The sequence below is a fragment of the Myxocyprinus asiaticus genome, chromosome 44 (assembly GCF_019703515.2).
Source record: "Myxocyprinus asiaticus isolate MX2 ecotype Aquarium Trade chromosome 44, UBuf_Myxa_2, whole genome shotgun sequence".
Taxonomy (NCBI): Eukaryota; Metazoa; Chordata; class Actinopteri; order Cypriniformes; family Catostomidae; genus Myxocyprinus; species Myxocyprinus asiaticus.
This window is the reverse complement of record NC_059387.1, coordinates 4124899-4148481: the sequence shown is the minus strand read 5'-3', so window position 1 is coordinate 4148481 and position 23583 is coordinate 4124899. Positions and strand designations below refer to the sequence as shown.

General features: G+C 37.1%; 1 protein-coding gene across 3 annotated transcripts in view; it reads left to right on the top strand.

The window, feature by feature from the left end:
• Positions 1-23583, top strand: part of LOC127434240 (dipeptidyl aminopeptidase-like protein 6) — a 506360-nt gene that overhangs the window by 208803 nt on the left and 273974 nt on the right. For 2 of the 3 annotated variants that reach the window (XM_051686826.1, XM_051686824.1), the window contains exon 1: positions 21409-21700. The exons of the other annotated variant lie outside the window; for it this stretch is intronic. In XM_051686826.1, coding sequence (XP_051542786.1) covers positions 21644-21700 — 57 coding nt within the window. In that variant the 5' untranslated portion in view covers positions 21409-21643. Of the gene's footprint in view, positions 1-21408; positions 21701-23583 lie in introns of those variants that run through there. 3 annotated transcript variants of the gene reach the window in all.

The window sequence follows — 23583 nt, the reverse complement described above, 5'->3', positions numbered from 1 at the left end:
AGCACTGTTTTCTATTTCAAATGTGAAGAGGGCATTTACATAAGGGAGAGAATCAGCAGGACTCTGACGATAAAATATAATATCGATATCTGGGTCATCCTCACAAACAAGTTATAGACTTATATTCTTAGCTCTTTCTGAGCTAGCATTTTGGTTGATTCGAAATAATTGAGAGTCGTCTTGGCACACTTGTTCTGGGTCATGCTTAAAGTCAGGATGAGACTGAAATTACAAACAACTTTTCTTCTGTATTGTGATGTATTTCCAAATGAAACGGCTTATTGAACAAGAAAAAAATGTAAGGTGGGGACTTGATTTTATTTATCGGTTGTTGGTTGGATTGTGTAAACTGGGCAATGCACACCCTCTCCACCGTGCTGCTTGTGCCAGAACCAAATGATGATCATCTAACTGACAACAATATTACTTTACCAGCCCACAAACGCATACATTACATCACGGTGTTTGCTAACGATGAGACTGTAGCCATTGAGAAGCAAGCGAATAAAAAAAAAATCTCAACGTTTTGAATCACAATACACTAAATATAAAGGGGAAAAGAACACTTACTTGTGTTGTACATGCCTAGATCCCTCCAAAAGGTGCCTGCATTCACAAATTAATAAACTCCAGCCACTTTTCCCCATATCGCGGTCCATTCGGAAGCGATTTCCTCTAAAAGCATTCAGGCATGAAAAGCCTCAAACACAACTGCGAATTCGCCGTTATTCTCCTCAGAAATGTTCATTCAAGCCAGCAGGTCCATAACTGTTTGGAATGGAAACAGCTGAAAAACACCTCTTCATCTCTGTATTATCTGCTTTGACGGCAGGTTAAAACCAACTTAAAACTTAGGACGCATGGCCTTGCATACGTCAGCAGAGAGGAGTCAGTCATATCACAGGAAGAGCAAGTTTTCACATTTTAATTAAAGATTATGAGGTAAATTTTTTTTTAATAAAATATGAAATATGCATGGATGCATCATTCACAAAAGGACCAGTAACATGCATTAATAAAATAAATAGGGTACATTTTGTTTTCATGTCGATTTTGATCTCTTTTTCCCCAAATAGTAATGTGAAAAATTGTAATAAAAATATTATGTATGAGTATTGATACAAATTATGAGTATTGATACAATATTGCGAAGTAAAATATTACTATAGATGAAATTACTATTTACAAACAAATGCTCGGCAGCAGCACTTTTTACTTTTACTGCAAAAACAGTTTGTTTGGCAACCCAGAAAAGGACTGCTTTCAATTGGCGCTTTGCTCAAATTGGGCTTAAAAAATGCCCCAAGAGTGATGTTTGTTAATGTTAACTTAACAAACAAGACAGCAGCACTACAAGAATAACAGTAAAATCATGCAACTTAGATAATTCATACAGTACCATCAAGAACAATGATAGGTAAACTGAGAATTGTGATATTGCATGTATGAATGTTTGCTGGCAGCTGTCTATGTGGCATCAGTCCAGGCACACAGTGGAATTTTGGGAGCTGTCTGTTTGTCAGTGCTGAAACACACAACACGGCCATTCCTGCAGCAGTGCTCAAGTGCTCTCATTAGTCTACAGGAGCTGTCCATTATACGGTGCTGAAACCATCCAGAGGTGCTACTTAAGGTAGAAATGTTTAAGTTGAAGCTCTTGAACTATGTATCTTAGCTAGCTAACATTTGGCCAAGAAAATATGCAGTAATATAATTGTAATTGTGTCTTGTTTAACAAGATTTTTAAATTAGTATTAGTGTTTTTTTAACTTGCATTTTATGCCAAATTTAAAAAATATGTAGTCCCTGGTGATTACCCTGGCTGACACTTCGTTATAGCTGTTTTTTTATCAAGACATTGACATGTTTTAGTCAGCGCTAAATGTGTTCATAATGATGTTAAATGGGCCCTGAACTACAACCATCGAAACAAGAACTGAAATGCACAATATGCTCACACACAAATGCCTTTCTCGTTTAGAGCATGCACTGGTGCGTATGCACTTAGTTGTTATGACAACAACACTTTAATGAATAGATGATTATACTGAAATCATATTAAGCCTTTTTTCGTTTCATAGAGTGATCGATTTGAATGGAGAGATGGGCACTTATCATGGTTTCATCAGCTGGAGTCTTCCAGGAACACCATTAATGTTGGATGAATTATTAGCAAAAGGAGGACTCTCAAACAGCTATGTTAGAGGTGGACAATGTTTGCAATGAATTTGCTGGCAATGTAAATTTAAGCAACATTGTGAATATTGTGCTGGTTTTAATGTGCTTTTAATTTGGCAATGAAGTATTCTGAAGATGGTATCATTAAAGGAATATGCCAGGGGGAGTCGCGTGGCACCATGTGATGTTCGGACGTGTGAACGACGAGCTCTGCGCACTTTGCTAGTTTTAATACTTTTTGTGTCATAAACCGGTGTTTACCAAATTTCTGAGATCATCCGATAAAGATCTTGTGTTACGCGAGGCGAGGAGTAAAGGAAGACTTTCTTGGAAGAACCACAGAATTTTCTTGTTCCCAGACTTTGCGAATTCGACAAGAGAGAAACGTGATCGATTCAAGGAATGCAAGAAATTCTTACATCAACGGAAGGTCGCTTTTGCACTGATGTTCCTGGCCAAACTGAGAATAGATACTAAGGATGGCCACAAAATATTTACATGACCACAGCAAGCGATGTCCTTCATAAAGTCAATGACTGAGTAAGTTATTTGTGGTTCTCATGTTGCAGCCGAGTGGGCCTGACTCACTGAACATTCACTTGACTGTCCGAGGTATTTAAGTGACTTTTTTGTTTCTTTTTGTGCTGGTTCCGCCTTGCGGCTAGAGTTTGTTTTGTGGAATAACACACCTTCGGGACAGTTTGTGGATTAATCTACACATTCTTTGTGCTTATGCCTCCTAATGGCTAGAGTTTGTTTTGTGGAATATTTCTTGCAGGACATTGGAGTGATTAGGTCAGTTGTTGCACTCATGTAACAACCGAGTGGGCCTGACTCACTGAACATTCACTTGACTGTCAGAGGAAGCTGTGCACATTTTTGTTTTTTTTGTGCTGGTTCTGCCTAGCGGCTGGAGTTTGTTTTGTGGAATAACACACCTTCGGGACAGTTTGTGGATGAATCTGCTCGTTCTTTGTGTTTATGCCTCTTAATGGCTGGAGTTTGTTTTGTGGAATACTTCTTACAGGACATTGGAGTGATTAGGTCAGTTGATGCACTCATGTAACAGCCGAGTGGGCCTGACTCACTGAACATTCACTTGACTGTCCGAGGAAGCTGAGCGCCTCTTTTGTTTCTTTTTGTGCTGGTTCTGCCTAGCGGCTGGAGTTTGTTTTGTGGAATAACACACCTTTAGGACAGTAATGTGGATGAATCTACATGCTTTTAGTGCTTATGCCTCCTATTGACTGGAGTTTGTTTTATAGATTATTTTCTGTTGTGTATTTCTGTCTTACAAAATTTGTATAGAAGCATCAGACTTGAGCAATCCGATGGCAAAGTTGTCGCGGGGACTCTCATAGGCATACATGGACTGTTTGACTTTAGAGGGATGGACGCCAGTTGGCGCTGTCATGCGTGGGGTTAATGCGCATGTTTTTCTTTTTTCTGTTTGTTTGGTTCGGGGTTTGATCGTGGCACTAATGTTGGAATGTGGTCGTTATAATTTTATTTTTGACACAATCTATTTTTTTCCTAATATATCAAAATGTCAAATGTTAGTATGAGTGGATTATCTCTCTCCACGTGGAATGTGAATGGGTTGGGGCACCCCATAAAAAGAAGGAAGGTTATTTATTTTCTTAAACGTAAGAAATATGATGTAGTGTTTCTTCAAGAAACACATCTTTCCCCGCAGGAAGCTGAAAATTTTGGGAAGATATGGGGTGGACATGTTTTCTCTAGAGTCATTGCATCGATAAGAAAGCATCTACAATTCAATTGTCTCAAACAGACTAAAGATAAATTAGGGAGAGTCATTATTGTTTTAGCAGAAATTCAGGGGCAAAGGTTGATTTTGACTAATATATACGCACCCAACGCTAATGATCAGGGCTCTTTTATAGATCTTGAAGGGATGTTGCAAGCTGCTGGCACCCCTCATGATATAATATTTGGAGGAGACTTTAATCTTTTGATGGACTCAGTCCTTGATCATAGTGAAGTAAAAGTGTGTAAGCCCCCTAGAGCAACATTGACGCTTCACAGGATGTGTAACAGTCTTGGTCTTACAGCTATTTGGAGACTTTTGAACCCATCTGGTAGGGACTATAAATTTAGGTTAGGGGTTAGGTTTCATCAGTCCATAAGATTTATTCTAGAATAGATTTTTCTTTTTTCCTCATTCCATCTGTTGTTGATTATTCAGTTGGAAACATTTTAGTCTCAGATCACTCTCTGGTGAGTTTAGAGGTGATGCCACATACGGAGAAAAAGAAATCATATAGTTGGCGCTTGTATCCCTTTTGCAAAATCCTGAATTCCAACAAATGCTAAAGGCTGAAATCAATGTCTATATGGAGACCAACTGGTCCTCAGTATCCTCTGTGGGCATGGGTTGGGAGACACTTAAGGCAGTTCTTAGTGGTCGGATCATACAATTTGCCTCATTCTTCAAAACAATCCAAAGCACGAGAACTCGTGGTGTTGGAAGGGAATATTAAAAGTGCAGAGGCAGAGCTGAAGCGCAGAATGTCGTCTGATGGCCTCAGAGAATTGACCCGATTGAAATACAGATATAATACTATTTTGTCGCAGAAGGTGGAGTTTTGGCTATTCAGGGCAAGACAGTCATATTTTGAGTCAGGGGACAAAGCAGGGAAGCTTTTGGCTAGATATATAAAGCAGAGAGTGTCTTTTTCTACCATTCCCTCAGTGAAATCTGCTGGTGGTGAAGTATTTACCTCAGCCATTGATATTAATTATGCTTTTAAAGAATTATATCTTGATCTCTATAGTTCCATGTCTTTGTCTACTGATGAAGACATTAGAAACTTTGTGGAACCATTGGAACTGCCTAAATTGATGAATGAGCAAAAAAATTATCTTGATTCTGAGATGAACTTGGAGGAGCTTGGCGAGGGAATTAAGGCCTTGTCTACAGGCAAGGCTCTGGGGCCAGATGGCTTTGCCGCTGAATTTTTTTTTAGATCTTATGTACAGTATTGGCTCCACTTTTGTTAGAAGTTTATACGGAAATATTAAAGAATGGAAAGCTTTTTGACAAAGACATTTGGCTCATTGGTCACTTCCAGCTGAGAGAGCCCCTCCCTGGTTCTTTATTGAACAGGAATTTTTTGCCCCTATTTTGCCATTGCAAAGCCTTTCTATCAAACTAATCTGAGAAGTTAAGTTACACCCCGTTATCTTGCATTTGCACTCGGTATGGACAAAAGTGGCCAGAGTGTTTAATTCAGACATTTATTTAAATGTTGCCTCAAGCATATGGCTGAACCCTAAATTATGTATTAATTTAAGTCCCCTTTCTGCTGGTCAGAGTAGATTGTGAGGGGGGGATACTACACACTGTGACCTATATGAGAGTGGAGTGTTGATATCTTTTTGAAAATTTGGTTCAACATTTTGGGATTCCCAGATCTCAGTTCAGTAGTTCTGTATTTACTGCTGCGCCACCTGCTCTGTATTGTTTTTGGGAGTAGCACACACCCCCCTAAAGTGGTAGATACTCTGGGAGAGGTGATTATTGCTTTTGGAAAAGGTCATGAGGCATCAGTGTATTACTCCCTGTTAATTCAGAGTCTGGGGGTTGGAGTTTTAACTTCTTTCAAGAGATTATGGGAGAAAGATTTAAACTTGGTATTGGAGGGAGGGAGTGTGGGCTAGGATTCTAAAAAACGTCAAGTCTACATGTAGAGATGCAAAGGTGCTCCTTATGCAGTTCAAGATTTTACATAGATTCTATTGGACCACCTCTAGATTGTATAGGCTTGGTCTTAAAGACACACCCACCTGCTGGTGATGCCAGTCAGAAGATGGAGACACAACCTATAATTTTTGGGGGTGTGTTAAGATCCAAGAATTTTGTTTGAAGGTTCAGAGTTTTATGTGTGACGTTTTGGGCACCCAAATTTCACTTTGCCCCAGACTTTGTAGTTTGGGTGAAGGGGCGGTCATAAATTTGGATAAACACATAAAAAACTGGGTTCTGACCAGCATCATGATTGGCAGGCAAATTATTTTAAGGGGATGGAAGTCGGGTGGAGAACCCTCATTTCCAGAGTGGTGTGCAGAGATGGGGAGGGGGCTGCTTTCGAGGAAGGGTCAAGCAGAAGGCTGGGGGTTTGAAATTTGTTTGATAGGAAATGGGGCAACTACTTAGTGTTTTTTTGGGGACTCTCGGGGAGGGGCTGTGGAGAGAATAGTTTAGTTTTAATTATACATTATATATATATATATATATATATATATATATATATATATATATATATATATATATATATATATATATATATTATTAATTGTTTTTTTTTGTGTGTGTGTGTGTGTGTGTGTGTGTGTGCGCATGCGTATTCCAATTTGTGACCACAGGGGTGTTCGTTGGGGGTCAGGGTGGGGTGGGTGATTGGGGAGGGGGAGGGGTAATAGTGTTTTTTTCTTTGTGATATGTCTATGAATCAATAAAAAAATGTAATTGAAGAAAAAAAAGGAATATGCCAGGTTCAAAACAAGTTCAGCGTAATCAACATTATTTGTAGCATAATTTTGATTACTATAAAAACATATATATTTCGACTTGTCCCTCATCAAAAAATTATGGTTACAGTGAGACACTTACAATGAATGTGAATGTGACCAATCTGTAAACATTAAAATACACACAGTTACAAAAGTACAGCCACAAAATGTAAACAATATGTTAACATGATTTAAGTGTGGTAATATCGCTTACTAATGTTAGCAGTGTAAAGTTATTTCCAATGTTACAAATTTGTTGCCAGGATGACCTAACACAGTAAACCCTGTTAGCGATTTTAATCCTTTATAATGTTTATATCTTGTGGCTATACTTTTGAAACAGTATTTTAATGTTCATGGACTGGGAATAATCACTTCCACTGTAAGTGTCTCACTTTAACCATGAGTTTTGCTTTTTATTTATTTAAATTTTACATAAACGAGGGTTGAGTCAAAATTATTTTTTGTGGTAATCAGCATTATACTACAAATGCTGTCGATTGAGCTTAACTTGTACTGAACCTGAAACATTCTTTTCAGTTAGTTTTGGTATGCTTCCTTTTCTCACGAGTATGAGAGCGTTAAGACTGATATTTTAAAAGGTTCTGTGATTCAAACTTCAGTAGCAAAAACCATGTGAGTTTTTGTAAGTTCCAAAAATGTCAGTGAATCAGTTCAAACTATCCTTTTCAATTAATCAATTGAAAAGTCAGCGTTTCATTTGCATCACTATGTGAAAATGTCACAGAAGACTCTGCATGGCATTTTACATGTATAAATATTATTTTTTAAAATATATTTATGTAAAAACTGTAGTAGGACGATATACTCTATATTGGTGCATTTAAAGCTTTAGTTCACCCAAACATGAAAATTCTCTCATCATTTACTCACCTTCATGCCATCCAAGATGTGTATGTCTTTCTTTCTTCTGCAGAACACAAATGAAGATTTTTAGAAGAATATTTCAGCTCTGTAGGTCCATACAATGCAAGTGAATGGGTACCATCTTGATGCTCCAAAAATCACATATAGCCATCATAATAGTAATCCATATGACTCCAGTAGATTAATTAATGTCTTCTGAAGCGAAACGCTAGGTGTGTGTAAGAAAAACATCAATATTTAAAAGTGTATTTCTAATAATGTTCTGTTCCGGCCAGCTGTAGTATGAATGGTCACACGGGTGGAGTTCAAGCTACCCCTCATGTGACATAAGCGCATTGGCATGTCAATATTGTCTGATCCCTCGCCTGCTCTGAAATCAGTCTGTGTTCACTGCACACCCTCAACATTTTGAGTGATTCAATGGGTGTATCGAGCAGCTTTAGCTTCAGTCACTCAGGATCACTGATAGGAAATCTGTGAAAAGTTCATCTTTCTGCTTGCAATGATACCCACGGATGTAATCTAAAATTTTTCAGTAAATTGAGGCATCCAGGATAAGCAAACACAAGCATCATTTTGAAAAAGAAAAAGATACAAATTCAAATACAAATACAAACAAATTCAGCTTCTGTATAACATTCCTCCTTTGTTGTAAACAACACTGCACTTCCATATTTTACGTATTTCAAGCATCAGTTCCTGCGTAAACTTTCCAACGTGCTTATGTCACGTGAGAGGCGTCTTGTGTTCATCCTGCGTGACCGAGCTGGGCAGAAGCTAAATTTTATTGTTAAAAAAACTTTTCAGTATTGAACTATTTCTTACACACACCTAGTATTTCACTTCAGAAGATATTAATTAATCTACTGGAGTTGTATGGATTACTTTTCTGTTTCCTTTATGTGCTTTTCTGATCACCATTCAGTTGCATTGTATGGACCTACAGAGCTGAAATATTCTTCTAGAAAACTTTGTTTGTGTTCAGCAGAAGAAAGAAAGTCATACTCATCTGGGATGGCATGAGGGTGAGTAAATTTCCATTTTTCATTTTTTGGGTGAACTAACCCTTTATGTGTGCAAAACATGACTTGATTAGTTTTAACCAGATTTTTACTGTGTACTTCTTACATTAAGCATTTTTTAATTTACTTGACAACAGTGGCTCTTTGGTTCCAGTTAGTCATTTAACAGACCCTATACAATAGATAGATAGATAGATAGATAGATAGATAGATAGATAGATCAAATATTTTCAAAAGGCTAAAAAATATTTAGTTACAATTTTATACCTATTTTGCTATATTTATTTTATTTTATTTTTTTTATATATATATATATATATATATATCAGCATATACTGTACACTCACAAGTGAGCATACACGCTTCAACACTCCCCAACACAGTCGCACACATATACAATATATATATATATATATATATATATATATATATATAGTGCTTCTCTCCTGGACGACACTGCAACAGCAACTCCCATTCCGCAGATTTCACGGTGTGGTGCTCACACGACTGATATCCCCATTTGGTGGTATTTGCCACAACGATGGCATGCTGGAGTATACTGTAGGCCTAGTGTTTTGCATTGTGACAGATCAGCACCAACACATACAACACACTCCATTTTATTGTGTAAATGTAACCTAGTAAAACTGTGTATGCACTGAGAAATGTGAAATCTACATGTCTACAATAAATTGAGCACAGTAGTATTCTGTTCATGGTGGATAATGCTGACTGATCTTCGAAGATCATTGTATAGCATAATGTGACGACTATCAACCTCTAGAATAAAAAAAACAAATGCTGGTGTTTTAGTGATGATTATCTATAATCAGCAGCTTTAAATCAATAGTTTGATATTTTTCTATAATTTTTAATTTGATTATGAATTCACAATGCTTCATTGGATTGTAGTTCATTCCCTCATTAAATAAGTTAAGTACACAGTCTTTTATCTTTGTCTTCTTGTCTGATTTTCAAATACTTTTTTGCTTCGAATCAAAGTTTGTAATGTTGTTATTCTCCTCGGAGCTGGTTGGTTTGGTTCATGGCTTGGAACTCTTTTATGAATGATTGAATGGAATCACTTTGGAAGAAATTAATAATAAAAAGACAGCTAAAAAGTGGAAGGGCACTGTTGCGCTCTATAGTACAGAGACCTGCAGAGCTGTGTATTTCTGTGGGCACAATATTCTGTGTGGGGCTGCTGATGGGTACAATAAAAAGGAGAGAGGATGAAATATGATATGGATTTGTTTTAGTGACAACACTTTAACAGTTGCAGTTTGCTTTCCTGCAGTGAAAACTAAAGAATGGAAATGAGAATTCAGCTGATGTTCTGTACACCCAGATGAAGTCTTATGGGAAGAGTGAGCTGTTTATCTCCACTGATGCTAACACTGTAGAGCTGCATTCATTTATGTGCAGGCAACTGATTCTGTTTGTCTTGGGGAACATTGGATGGTGTTAATGGCTTTTAAACTGCACTTTTCTGTGTAGCAACCAGCTGAAGGGATCAGGTCCGTGTTTCTGAGTCAGTGCACAGCTCTCCAGTCTCTTGGGTAATCTCGGTGCTGGTGGTTTGCTGAGCTGAAGACTTTGACATTAGAGCTAATGTAACAGTGAGCGATTGCTTTGGCACCTCGAAACGGTGTGGCGCTTTCTATACGACCAGCGAGGAATATGATTTGGAAAGCCATTTTAAACTTAATTTTCCCCACCACAGATGTGTGTGTCAGTAAACACCCTACCTCCACTTTGTCTTCGTAACACAGTGAGTGAATAGAGGTGTATTCACACACATACAGCAGACACAATCACAAACACACAAATACTCACACATCCCTTGAATTATTGAAATAAACAAAAGACCCGGCCACACCTTTCCTCCCCTATATGCTTCTGTAAGGGGATAGTTCATCCAACAATGAAAATTCTGTAATCATTTACGCATCGAGACGTGTCGAACAAAGTTTGACGTCAGCAATGCCAAATGCTGTTGGTTGTCGTGTGTGTCATAACTAATGGTGGTGTGAATGAGATTTGAGATCTAGAGTGGAGGGAAATAATATTAGTTGCATAAGCAGTACTTAATCTCCACAGCATGTTTCTCAAAAGCGTCGTTGTAACAGGTAAGGGTGGGCAAGGAGGAGGCGTGAACTGGCAGAACAGTCAACATTACTTTAAAGACATAAATGAACTTAAAACAACATAAACAAACTTAAACACACACACAGTGCAGCCGCATGTGTCTCTCTCTCTCCCGAACTGGTGTCTCCAAATTAAAACCTTCTGCAAATTGGTCATAAGCATGAAAACGGCAATATGAAAATGTATTGTTTATTTAATTGCATACATTTATTGCATTTATAATAGTTTATCTTTTTTTCTGTGTGTAATTTAAAGAAATACCTATATGAAATCCAAAAAAGTAAAGCATATCCAATATACATAATATGAATTTGTAATTTTCTATTACAAGATGAAAAATGAGAGCGAGTTGATTTTTTTAGATTCATTTTTCATCTTTTATCTTGTATTTATGTCATTGTTTTTTTTTTGATTCATTTTAAAACAATGACATATTTTTTGTTCCTGTTTGAACATTTTTAAACCATAATTCTAAGCAAAACATTGATCTGATGAAAATAAAGAGGCAAATATTAGTATCAGACTTCAACACTGTGGCTCTCTCGCTCTTTCAACATTCCTGTTTGTTTGAGCGGCCCATCCAACCCAACGCAACAACAATGGCTCAACCTATGGTGTGAAATGGGTGCAGGATTATCTGTTAGTTCGACCAATGACAGATAAAAAGGTGTATTCACAAAGCTGTTTGAAAACAATGTTTAACGTATAAATTGTATAAAATATTACTTTATGATACTCTTATGTCACTTTTCTGTTTTTGGAGCTTGACAGCATCCGTCCCTATTCATTTTCCACGTTCATTTGTGGGCGAACTGTTCCTTTAAATAGCTGGGAGCAAAGTAATTAACTGGATCAGGGTTTTGGAGGCTTCTCCTGAATAAATGTTGCTCCATCTCTAACTTTTTCTTTGTTCGCTCAGGATGACAGTTCACTGAGAGGTGGAGGAAACCTCAGAATTTTCAAATCAACAGCAGACTTGCCTTTATCTGGAAAGCCCTGGAGTGTTTGGTGGATTTACGGGTGGGATTTCAAAAGGCTAGATCTTTAAAAATCTCAATTAAAATCCTACATGTAAGAGACAACAAAGGAATGACAGTGCTATCTAAGCGCAAAGCCTGGATTACCACGCAAGCTGCTGCGAAGACGGAGAAAAGAGGCCAAACGTTTTTCTATTTAACCATTGCAGGGTTTCACAATTAGCAGACCGTTTAAGTGTTGGAAGATCTCTTAAAAGAGATAACAATTATAGCTGGAAGCTGTTCTCCCGAGGGTGTAATGTAATTGCTTGTTTGGCCACGGCCTTACTGTTGCTTCACGGCCTTGCGGTTGAACATACACGCTGAAGAGCGCAGGCTTTCAATCTCCTGAAATATGAGTTCATACTAGACTATGTAGCTGGGGGAATAAATAAGGGCTCACTCTAAACGCTTTTACACCTTACAACTGAACTTCACTCAACCCTCACCATTATTGCATGGATTTGATCAGTTTTCTCACATTATTTAAAGTGCAAACACAAATAAGGCACACAAATAAGGCAAGTTGGAGAAGTTACTGCCTTCTTGTTAAAGCTAAAGTGTTTCATTTCTGCATGATTAACGGCACCAATTAGAATTGCAAAAATAATGATTGTTCCAAACAGGTTTCTAAAACACTAGTAAGAGATCGTCTTACTATTCACACATGCAATGGCTTTTTGTCTTTTACCCTCATTGATACTATTCACACATCAGTGCCAAAATACCTTTAAAGTTCATGATGTCATTGTTTGCACAAACAGAGAGTCCCGCCCCAAACTCACGCCATTGGTTGAGCTAATGTTACTTTGATGGGCTGATCGTAATGCATTTATTTTGAATGCAGTAAGGAACTTGTTCAATCTAAATCGACTGTTACTGAGATCAAATTGCCCTTTGAAAAAGGAAAAAGACAAAGTAAAATGTGAAAAAATAAATCAAATAAAAAATAACAGTATACAATGGGGATGTGCTTACATATAAAATATGGTTTATTTAAAATATCTTTATAGCTTCATCACCAGTTAAAGTTCAACATATAAGAGTGTAAGATTTGGTGTGGATATTCTCTTGTTGGAGCATTTACGTAGCCATTTTGAATTTATGTTGCCATAAAATAAATTGCAATGATGTATAAGGGCCCTATTTTAAGAGCGCTACATCTGTGCAAGTGCAGCACTATGCAATACATCATACGCACAAAGTCAGTAAACATGCCCATACATTTTTGGTATTTCCGTGCAAGCATGCACTTTACTCTTATGCAGAAAGCGTGAATGGCTTTGGTCAAGTGCAATTTAATTCTGAGATTCTTTGCCGGTAATTGCACGGTCTGTGTCCTATTATATATTCCATTCCCTGTCAAGCAACTTGTATATAAAGGAAGACAGCCTATTTATGAGAATTTGGTAGTGTAAATGGGCTCTATGCAATGCATTAGAAGAAAAGAAATATGAACCATTTGTGTCTTGCATTCTTTTGTGCGTTAACTATGTGACAGTGACATGCTCCTTAAACACGCATGGAAAATTTGGTGGTCGTCAGGACTAGTAAGATGTAGGCTGCGCTAAATTATAAAGAATGTATTTACAGTATAATTATTTATTTGTGATCTACTTGGTTGATAGCTCTTTGATATCATCTGCTGGTGGAATCCCCAAACTGCAAATGGTGGAACTGATTTTAGACTTTGCACCGAAAAAGATGTGATTCCAGATGTCTTAGCTCAATTACCTTTTTCTCAGGTTAATAGCAAATTGTGATTTGCGGCACTTCATTAACGTAGAATAAATCCACAGTTTGCACACATGCGGTCACATGCATGCAAACTGCATGCTTTTAGAATTAGCACTCTCATGAAAATTGGATAAGATGCAGCACAGTGTCACTGCGCATAATGCTGTGGCTAGCGCGGTCATGAAAATAGAGCCCAAAAGAGTACATTAGTCAGAAAGAACTGTACACAATCATATACAACTATCCACCTTTTTCCTGAACACGGAATTGTTCCATGATTCATAACGGAAGCCTGTTTTTGTTTTCCAGTCTCCAGTGTTTTCACTTTCATTGGCGGATGTTTTTAACGGATATGATGTTTAACGTATTAAATTTGTAAATACATATATATATATATATATATATATATATATATATATATATATATATATATATATATATAAGCTCCATACTGCTACTAGAGGCCTGCATGGCCTTAAAATGAAACCCGAACCCAACCTGTACCCAAGATATTGTGGCTCAAAGCTACCCGGCCCGAACGATACCGTCAGATTTAAGCCTGAACCCAAAATTGCTTACTATCTAATTTCTTCTCCTAGCAAGTACTGTTGCAATATGCTGTATTTTATGTAAGCACATAGGCAACATTCGTAACAGTACTGAAACAGTAAACATACACAGTTTTAACAAGGCAGAGCTGCTCCTTAGTACACTATAGCAGAAGTGGAATAAAAGCATTGACCATTAATTTGCTGAAACTTCACTTGGTGCAGAACAATCTGGAATAATAGGAAACACTGCAACAGTCCCCTCTATGCAGCCTGAACTTGTTCAGATTGTTGAATCTTTGTGACAACTGCGCTAAAAACAATCTAGATGCAGCGCAAAGAATGAAACAGAGTGCAGATGTCTCAACATGCATTTTTGAAAATTTGAATTTCTTTTTAACTTGACATGTTGTTTAAAATGTGCCGGTCCTGCGCGAGATGCTGAAGAAAAAGCAAGATGCGGTGCAAATGTCAAAGACATTTGTCCAGCATGTGTTTATATAGGAAAAAAATGGGAAAACAGAACAGATGCACGAAAAAACCCATTCGGTGTGAATGGCCCCTAACTCGTCTGTTCACGCGTGTCTGTGTGTGAGAGCGAATGTGCAAAACAAGTTCATTAAGCCTGTTTATTTCTTCATTCATTACAAACCTGAACCCGACCCCGAAGTTCTGCTTGAAAAACGGACCTAAACCCGGCCCGAAACCCATCGGGTTCTAGTTTAGAATGGGCTCATTTTCACTGCAGTTAACACTTAAAATTGTTGTTGTTCTGCCTGGATCGCTCATTTAGGTAGTTTTTACATTGCTTCTTATGGAGACTGAAACCAGAAAACAGTCCAGCTGTAATCAGAATCATCATGGTCAGGAAAACTGGAAATGAGTAAGGGTCAAATTGGTGTTGTCAATGTAACATTACATCCTGTATGGTTAAAATGGCTTTTAAAGATTTGTCTGTTGTAGTGGACATCATGCATTAATGGGTTAATTAAAACTGTGCAAGCCATTGACGTTGGCGCTTGAGTCCAGTAAGCAGGCTAGGGAATTATTTCCTGTCTGTCATTGTCAGTTAATCTGTAATACTCTACAAAATGTGTATTTAAAGAGACCTGCAAACCAAGGTCATCTATCATTTTCTGAATAGTTCTTTGTCAGTATTACCAATAAGGTTATATATACACCGAACGGGCCCTACCACAGCATAATAACATCTATTTTTTGGCTAGCAGTGCATGCTGCTGGCGACTGTGACCAAAATGAATGTCATTAGCATGGAGGTGATTGATTTGCTGAGAAGAGATCTTTCATTTCACCCATCACAGGGCTGATGAAAAATAAGAGTTGATTTGACGGATAAGTAGTGGAGCAGAACTTGGACGGCAAAACTGTTGGATTTTGGCACTTGTCCATTTATTATTATTATTTTGTAATAAACAAGATTTTAAGTTCAAATTTATTTTAATATACTGTATATGACAAGGTGTAATGTGTCTTTGGTTCTGCTACTGGTCACCATTTCTTTCATGTTTTACCATTTTTAATCATCTTTTTTCCATGACTATTACATTTTAAATGGTGATTTGGTGTGATAAATGTATTGTTAAAACTACAAATGTTCCATGTTGTCTTTCAATTAATACGAGGTCATAACAACAGCATGCATATTAACTTAATATGTAATATTATTAATAATTATTCAATAAGAATTGGCAAAATACTGTTTAAATTGTTTTAGGTGAAATATAGGAAGTCACACCGCAGGACAAATACATTTTCCAAAAGGATGTCATGTCAACTACCCATAAGCTTATAGCCACTTTCATGCAACCTGTTAAATCACAGTAATCTGTTAAATTGCAGCAAAATTGCCAGATTACCTTTTTTGGTAAATGTAGCTCATCTGCTATTGAACTATGGTCACACAGGAAATTGGCGTTTTACAGTAGTCCTGAATGTTTTGCCAACCATATTTAAACCCATTGTGTTGAATTACGTGAATTACACTAAAAGCAGAATTACAAGCGGCACCATGCAGCAAATGTTCATGCACGGAAAACTGCCCGAACTGTGATTTAGACGTCACATCCCAGAACATACATTTGCAAAGTAAAAGAAGACTGTTTTAGTCTTAGTACTGTTAGGTTTAGGGTTTGTATAAGGGTTAGGGATATATTAATGTAATTACAACTCAAATGTTTCTGAAAATTGGACTCACTGAACCTTTCATGTCACATCCATTAAAAGTAGAAAGTTCTTGTGCATGTGCAGTGCGTCACAACTCTAGTTCCAGCTTCGGCCACTGGTAGGAGCAGTTCGGACATTCAGAAAGTATACACAAAGTAAACACCAATTTTAGCAGACAAATTTTTCAACCTCCTGTCACAGATTTTTCATGAGATCGTCTTACTATTCACACATGCAGTGGCTTTTTGTCTTTTATCCTCATTGATACTATTCACACATCAGCGCCAAAATACCTTTAAAGTTCATGATGTCATTGGTCGCAAATTACCTTTGAACTGCTGCACTGAACGAGGCTAGTTATTTTGTCACAAGTAAGAAAATCTCAAACTGTTCCAGTAATCTGTCTATTTTCTCCATCTTTTCAGATTGAGAGAAGCTGTTTTGCTTCTGTGATCATGTCTAACACATTTCTTTCCACAACCTAGATAAATAAGATTTTCGACTCCCATGCTATAAACTTACAACTAAATGCTGTGGAGTAATTGCTTAAGCTTCTACAGAACTCTGCGACTGGCTCAAACTCTTACGTCAAACAGCACACTTCATACATCAGAGCATGTTAGCGTCTTACATGCTTGAACCATTAATCTTATGGCTTTGTTCACACATAGCATAATATGTAACTTTTTTCTGCAGTGTAACAACTTCTTATAATGGCAAATGACCAGAGCCGATTTTCTGGCATTACAGCAAAAAATCCTGTTCACACTTGACCTCTAAATGGAAAAAATGCATGTCATTTATATCAATTGAAAAAAGTGTGTCATTTTCCTCTTGAGTTGCATTTGAAAAATGTAAGTTAAGAGGGACAGTGCATTGCATTGAACTCCCTGCCAATTGAACTCAAAATATGTGTTGAGCAGCAGCCCCTTCTTTCCCTTTTTGTTGCTCAGCATGCAGAGAGGCACACAAGGTATTCCTACTTGTCTTTCACCAGCAGGTGATTATGATAAAGCGCCTTATGCCTATTCATTAAGAAAAGGCACAATGAGCACAGAGTGACACTAACATTTCCCTCTACATTCCTAAAGGACTGAATCCTGAGCTTGGCACTTGAAGGATATGAGCAAACCCTCGCTTTGAGTTTTGGTTTTGGAATCGCATGACCCATGATGTGTGGACACCTTTGGGGATTCTGGAATAATTTGCCTGGTAAAAAAAAAAAAAAAAAAAAACATTTTGCTTTGCCCTTAATTAATGAAGGAGGCAGAGCAGGTTCAAAAAACAGAACAGCAGAGACCTTGAGGAGAATAAAGAGAGAATTAATTAACATTTTGAATGGTGTATAGCAAAGGTAACCTGTCACCTTACATTGTTCTGAATTTAACAATATCAGTTAGACCTGAAACGTTAGACTGGACTACTTGTCCCTTAAAATGGATAGCATTTGTTTTATCAAAAATGTAAAATGTAACAAGGTATTTGAACATGTGTCATCTGTATAACAAGCTCAGAATCACCAGATTAGTGCATTATTTAATCTTTATATGCACCATATTGCATTCTTGGCTAAATGGTCAAATTCTGCTTTCAGAATATATATATATATATATATATATATATATATATATATATATATATTCTGAAAGCAGAATTTGAACACATTTCTTTCTATATATATATATATATATATATATATATATATATATATATATATATATATATATATATATATATATATATCACACACACACACACACACACACATACAGTTGAAGTCAGAAGTTAACATATATCTTAGCCAAATACATTTAAACTCAGTTTTTCACAATTCCTGACATTTAATCGTAGAAAACATGCCCTGTCTTAGGTCAATTAAGAACACTACTTTAAGAATGTGAAATGTAAAAATAATAGTAGAGATAATGATTTATTTCATCTATTATTTCTTTCATCACATTCCCAGTGGGTCAGAAGTTTACATACACTTTGTTAGTATTTGGTAGCTTGGGTCAAACATTTTGGGTAGCCTTCCACAAGCTTCTCACTGTAAATTGCTGGAATTTTTGGCTCATTCCTCCAGACAGAACTGGTGTAACTGAGTCAGGTTTGTATACCTCCTTGCTTGCACACGCTTTTTCAGTTCTGCCCACAAATTTTCTATTGGATTGAGGTCAGGGCTTTGTTATGGCCACTTCAATACCTTGACTTTGTTGTCCTTAAGCCATTTTGCCACAACTTTGGAAAAATGCTTGGGGTTATTGTCCATTTGAAGACCCATTTGCGACCAAGCTTTAACTTCCTGGCTGATGTCTTGAGATGTTGCTTCAATATATCCACAAAACTTTCCTTCCTTGTGATGCCATTGATTTGTGAAGTGCGCCAGTCCCTCATGCAGCAAAGCACCCCCACAACATGATGCTGCCACCCCCATGCTTCACATTTGGGATGGTGTTCTTCAGCTTGCAAGCCTTACTCTTTTTCCTCCAAACATAATGATGGTCATTATAGCCAAACAGTTAAATTTTTGTTTCATCAGACCAGAGGACATTTCTCCAAAAAGTAAGATATTTGTTCCCATGTGCAAACTGTAGTCTGGCTTTTTTATGGTGGTTTTGGAGCAGTAGCTTCTTCCTTGCTGAGGAACCTTTCAGGTTATGTCGATATAGGACTCGTTTTACTGTGGATATAGATACTTGTCTACCTGTTTCCTCCAACATCTTCACAAGGTCCTTTGCTGTTGTCCTGGGATTGATTTGCACTTCATGCACCAAACTATGTTCATCTCTAGGAGACAGAATGCGTCTCCTTCCTGAGCAGTATGATGGCTGCGTGGTCCCATGGTGTTTATTCTTGTTTACTGTTGTTTGTACATATGAACGTGGTACCTTGTAAATTACCAGACTTGTGGAGGTCTTGGCTGATTTGTTTTGATTTTCCCATGATGTGAAGGTAGGCCTTAAAATACATTCAAAGTTACACCTCCAATTAGCCAATTAACCTATCAGAAGCTAATTGGCTAATTGCCTAAAGGCAAATCAGACATCACAGTTGCGTGTGAGCAAGTTTTACCCTAAATAAGAGCATTGGTAGGGCCTCATTTCAAGAGCTAATGTGGGGCCCTACCCCCCATAAAAAAAGAAAAAAATAAGCAAAGATTCAAGTTGGTTTTCATCAATATGGTATATTTTCAGACTTCACCTTAAATGCATTATGTGCACTTCCAGCATCAACAGCTCAGCATAGAAATAATTCACACAATTACCTTAATTAAAAACTGAAACAATGCCATTATTTTTGCTTTGGAATAAGGAGAAGCCTTGCCCTTCTGCAACTATTATTTGGCACTGAATAGCACTATGTGTTATCAGCTGACATAAAAAAAGCTTAAACAGTTCCCTGATATTAAATTAACAACAACAGCAGTTAACATATTTTGCTTGGGAATTAAAAGTGTCTGAAACGACTGGTAGTTTACAATGAATTGCACTTCACACTCTTTCAGCACCATGAACAGCTCACTACAGGCCTGGGTAGGGTTGCACCAGGTGTGTGTAAGGTCTCACGTAAGTTGGGACTTAAAGTTCACACTAAGGGCTTAGTAATTACTAGTTAGTTTGTAACTAAGTCAGTGCTTAATTTGGTTGCACCACCTGTTCTTAAGTCAAGACTTAGCTAGTAGGTCATACGCTCTCTGTAAAGTAATGTGTAGTCGCATAATATGACGCTTACCTGTATTTATCCAATAAGCAGCTTTCAAATTTATTCACAGAAGTGTTAAAAAACTGTGCATTTCAGTTTGATCTTGTTACGGTTGATGTTCAAACCTTGTTTGCTCATGTTACTGTCAGCTGTAATAAATTATATACCCATTGAAATACGATACATAATAAAACAAGATTTCATTAATGATATATTTAGCTTATGTAAATAACAATATGCAATAACTGTATCTAAAATGAATAAGGGACAATAAATAAATACTAATACAACAGGCTGGAAAAATAGACATTTATTCATTTAATATTGTATATATTTCGTATATGTTGAAACTTGACACTATACACAGGAAAGGGCACCGTTAGATTGGTTGAATCATGCTGAAGGAGTAAGTTTTTTACATGTTTTCTCTCGTACATGTAAACGAGTGTAAATGCCAACATCATCATATGTGTCGAAAGGACTGAAGTCTGTCAACAAAAACATAAGCTCATTGATGTCATTAAGCGAGTCTGCTTTTTTATTCCATCCGTTACTCCTGGTCAGAGTCTTCCGTAAATATTTAGTTTATACGTAGGGTTACGTTCTACTTAAGTTTAATGGTGCAATGCTCAAATATTTAGTAGTGCGTAAATTGTGACTTAGTGCCCATTTACGCCACAGCTAGGCTAAGTTGTAACTTACGTATAGCTGGTGCAACCGGCCCTAGAGAGTGAAAAGATGAGGGAGAGATAGAGGGGGAGCAAGCCAAGTGGGAGAGAGAAATTACGATTGTGGAAATCCAGTCAGCAGCCATGGCCACAAAGTAGCTATATATATACAGTATATAATTTTTTTTAAAGTGGTGAATTATTAAATTCTGGCATGTCAATTTGGGGCCCTTTGGAGGGCGGGGCCCATTTCAATTGAAACGGATGAAACATAACTAAGGCCGCCAATGCATAAGAGCAATATGGTCTAAAACTGAAATATTTTAGAGCATAATATAATGAAATACAATATTTACAATAGAATTTGTATATATTGTATTATACATGTTTTCCCATTAATAGCACTTAAAAAAAACAAACAAAAAAAAAAAAAAAACACTCAATTATATCCTAAAATTCCTGGATATTTCCTACATTTACACAGTAATTGAGCATTTCTTCATTACATTTTGATTAGCCTGTATTAACCAAAAAACTCTGGGGGAAAAAACAACAAAAAAGCATGACATGGATGTCAGGGTGGTTTCTGTGAAGTTGTTGTAATTGTATAGAAGTGACAGTATGAGTGAGCGAGGAAGAGCGCACACACACACGCGCTTGCCGCCGTTTTTGTATGCGCGCGTGAGGCTGAGGGCGAAAAGGCGGCAAGCGCGTGCTGGTGAACAGTAAAGCTTGTGTGCTGCTGCACTCGCAGTCCACCGGTGTCAGTTGTCAGGCAGGCGGTGATTGCTGTTTCTCCGTCTCCGTTTCTCTCCATCTCTGTAATTCAGCAGTGCAGCATTAATTCTGTGAAGAGCGACTCTTGTCAGAATTAATTCTGTGAAGATCGCATCTTATCTCTCACTGGGATTTTGCAGCATCTCTGCCGTTTTTTCCCCTCAGCGTCTTCTCTTGTTTGTAACCGTCAGCGATCTCGTCAGAAACTGAATGTCGCTTGCTGTCCGTGGTAATCTGTTACCATGACCACTGCAAAGGAGTCAAATATATCGACCAAAGTCGCTCAACAGCAGGACAAGGTACCGAAGTGATTTTTTTTAAACAACTCACAGATAAACTAATAGGCATGCCCATTGTTTTTTTTTTTTTTTTTTTTTTTTAGAAATAATTAATTCCATGAGGTAAACTGCTTTGGTTATCCGTGAAGTGATCTATAAAGCAGACAGTAAAATATCACAGTTCAAATAACTGATTTTCTTAAATGACAGGGCATATTTCCAGAAGACCTTTGACAGTTTTATCTTCAAGTAAAATGTGGTCATCTTTACCATTGATTATTAACTGCCCTCATTACCGGTGTAAAGTTATCAGCTTCTGTTAGCTCGTGTAATAACTCACTTTGTGTATATACGGATTCTAATTACTCATTTATGCCATTTATAAGGTACTTATTGTTTTATCATTGGAAATAAAGCACAGTCAAACTATTATAAACTGGTTTGAACAACACCAATAAATAACTAAATAATAATAATTTGGAAAAGGACATTTTCTTGGTTATCTTTTATATTATGTCTGAATTAGTCTCACTTTTTAAATACTGCGGTTACATTTTTGTTTTATACCTCAAAGACTGTCTGTTTCATGTCGCATTAAACAAATATTTCTAATAATAATAATTCTAATGACCAAATAGGCCTAATATTTTACCTGATGATAATGTTGTCACATGACAAACAACCGCTGTCCAAAGACTGGCTTGACTAAAGCCTACATTGAATATCTGTGCTTGATTTCAATGGAGTGGACGAGTGGAAGCAGGTACAGAAACAGTCAGAGGCAATACTGACAGGAACGAAGTGAAGTGCAAAATAACAAAACAAAAAAGGAGTGTAAGGTGGCTGCTCCCACAAGAGACAGCGGAGAGAGGGCAGGTGAACACATCAAGGGTAGGCAAACTTTCACACAGTCCCATGACACTTTGCAGGCCATGTGGGCGCAACTTCCGGTTAGGCGTAAACAGTCGTTACGTTATGTACTAATGCAGCATTAAAAATGACAGAAACTTGAGAACATATGATCACAGAATTAGAGTGAGGCGATATCGTTCTTCCTCACCTATCTGTTAATGATTATGGGTTTCAGGATGATGACCAAATATTGCAAATATAGAAGCATTTTAGTTATTTTGTTGAATCTTTATCCATCGATGGAAGAACCTGAGCAGACTAACCTGAAAAGTGATGTAGCCTATTAGCGCCTTCACAGCCGTAAAGCTGGACATGTTTTGAGAACTGTAGATAATTATGTTTATTTTAAGCATATATTGAGTCAGAATCTGAAGAGTTTGTTGTACTGAGATTATGTACTTACCGCAGACACAGGGGAGGTCCAGACTGCAGGATGCTCGTGTATTACAGGACTCAGGCGATGAAACTGTCATGCTGCGTTTTTTTTTTTCTTTTGGATAAAATACAGTTATTTTGCTGGAGATGAATGTGTAGTAAGCTCAATCTTGCTTTATAATTTGTTAGTTTACATACATGATCTCCGTATCTAAATGCTATAACCTACATGAAATGTTTTAGTGTTGACTGAACAACTGATCCTGTTGATAGATTTAATTTATTGTTCTTGTGTAGGAAATAACAATGTCTTAGCAGCCACAAAAAGAACTACGTGCAATATAAATAAACATATTTATTTGGACATACATTATAATCACTGTACACAACAGTTCAATGTTCACTGTAAAGCAACTATAAAACAGTATGTATTAATAAAAGCACTGTACAAATAAATGTAATTGATACTGAATTAATGTCCACACTGTCCAAATCACCTTTTCCCCTTAAGGGAAGACATGCACATTCTGCAAAGACACTCAAAAGAAAGTGGATTGTCAGCAGGAAAAATTCAGGAAAGAGGGAAATCATAATTCAATTAATTTAAAACGTGATAA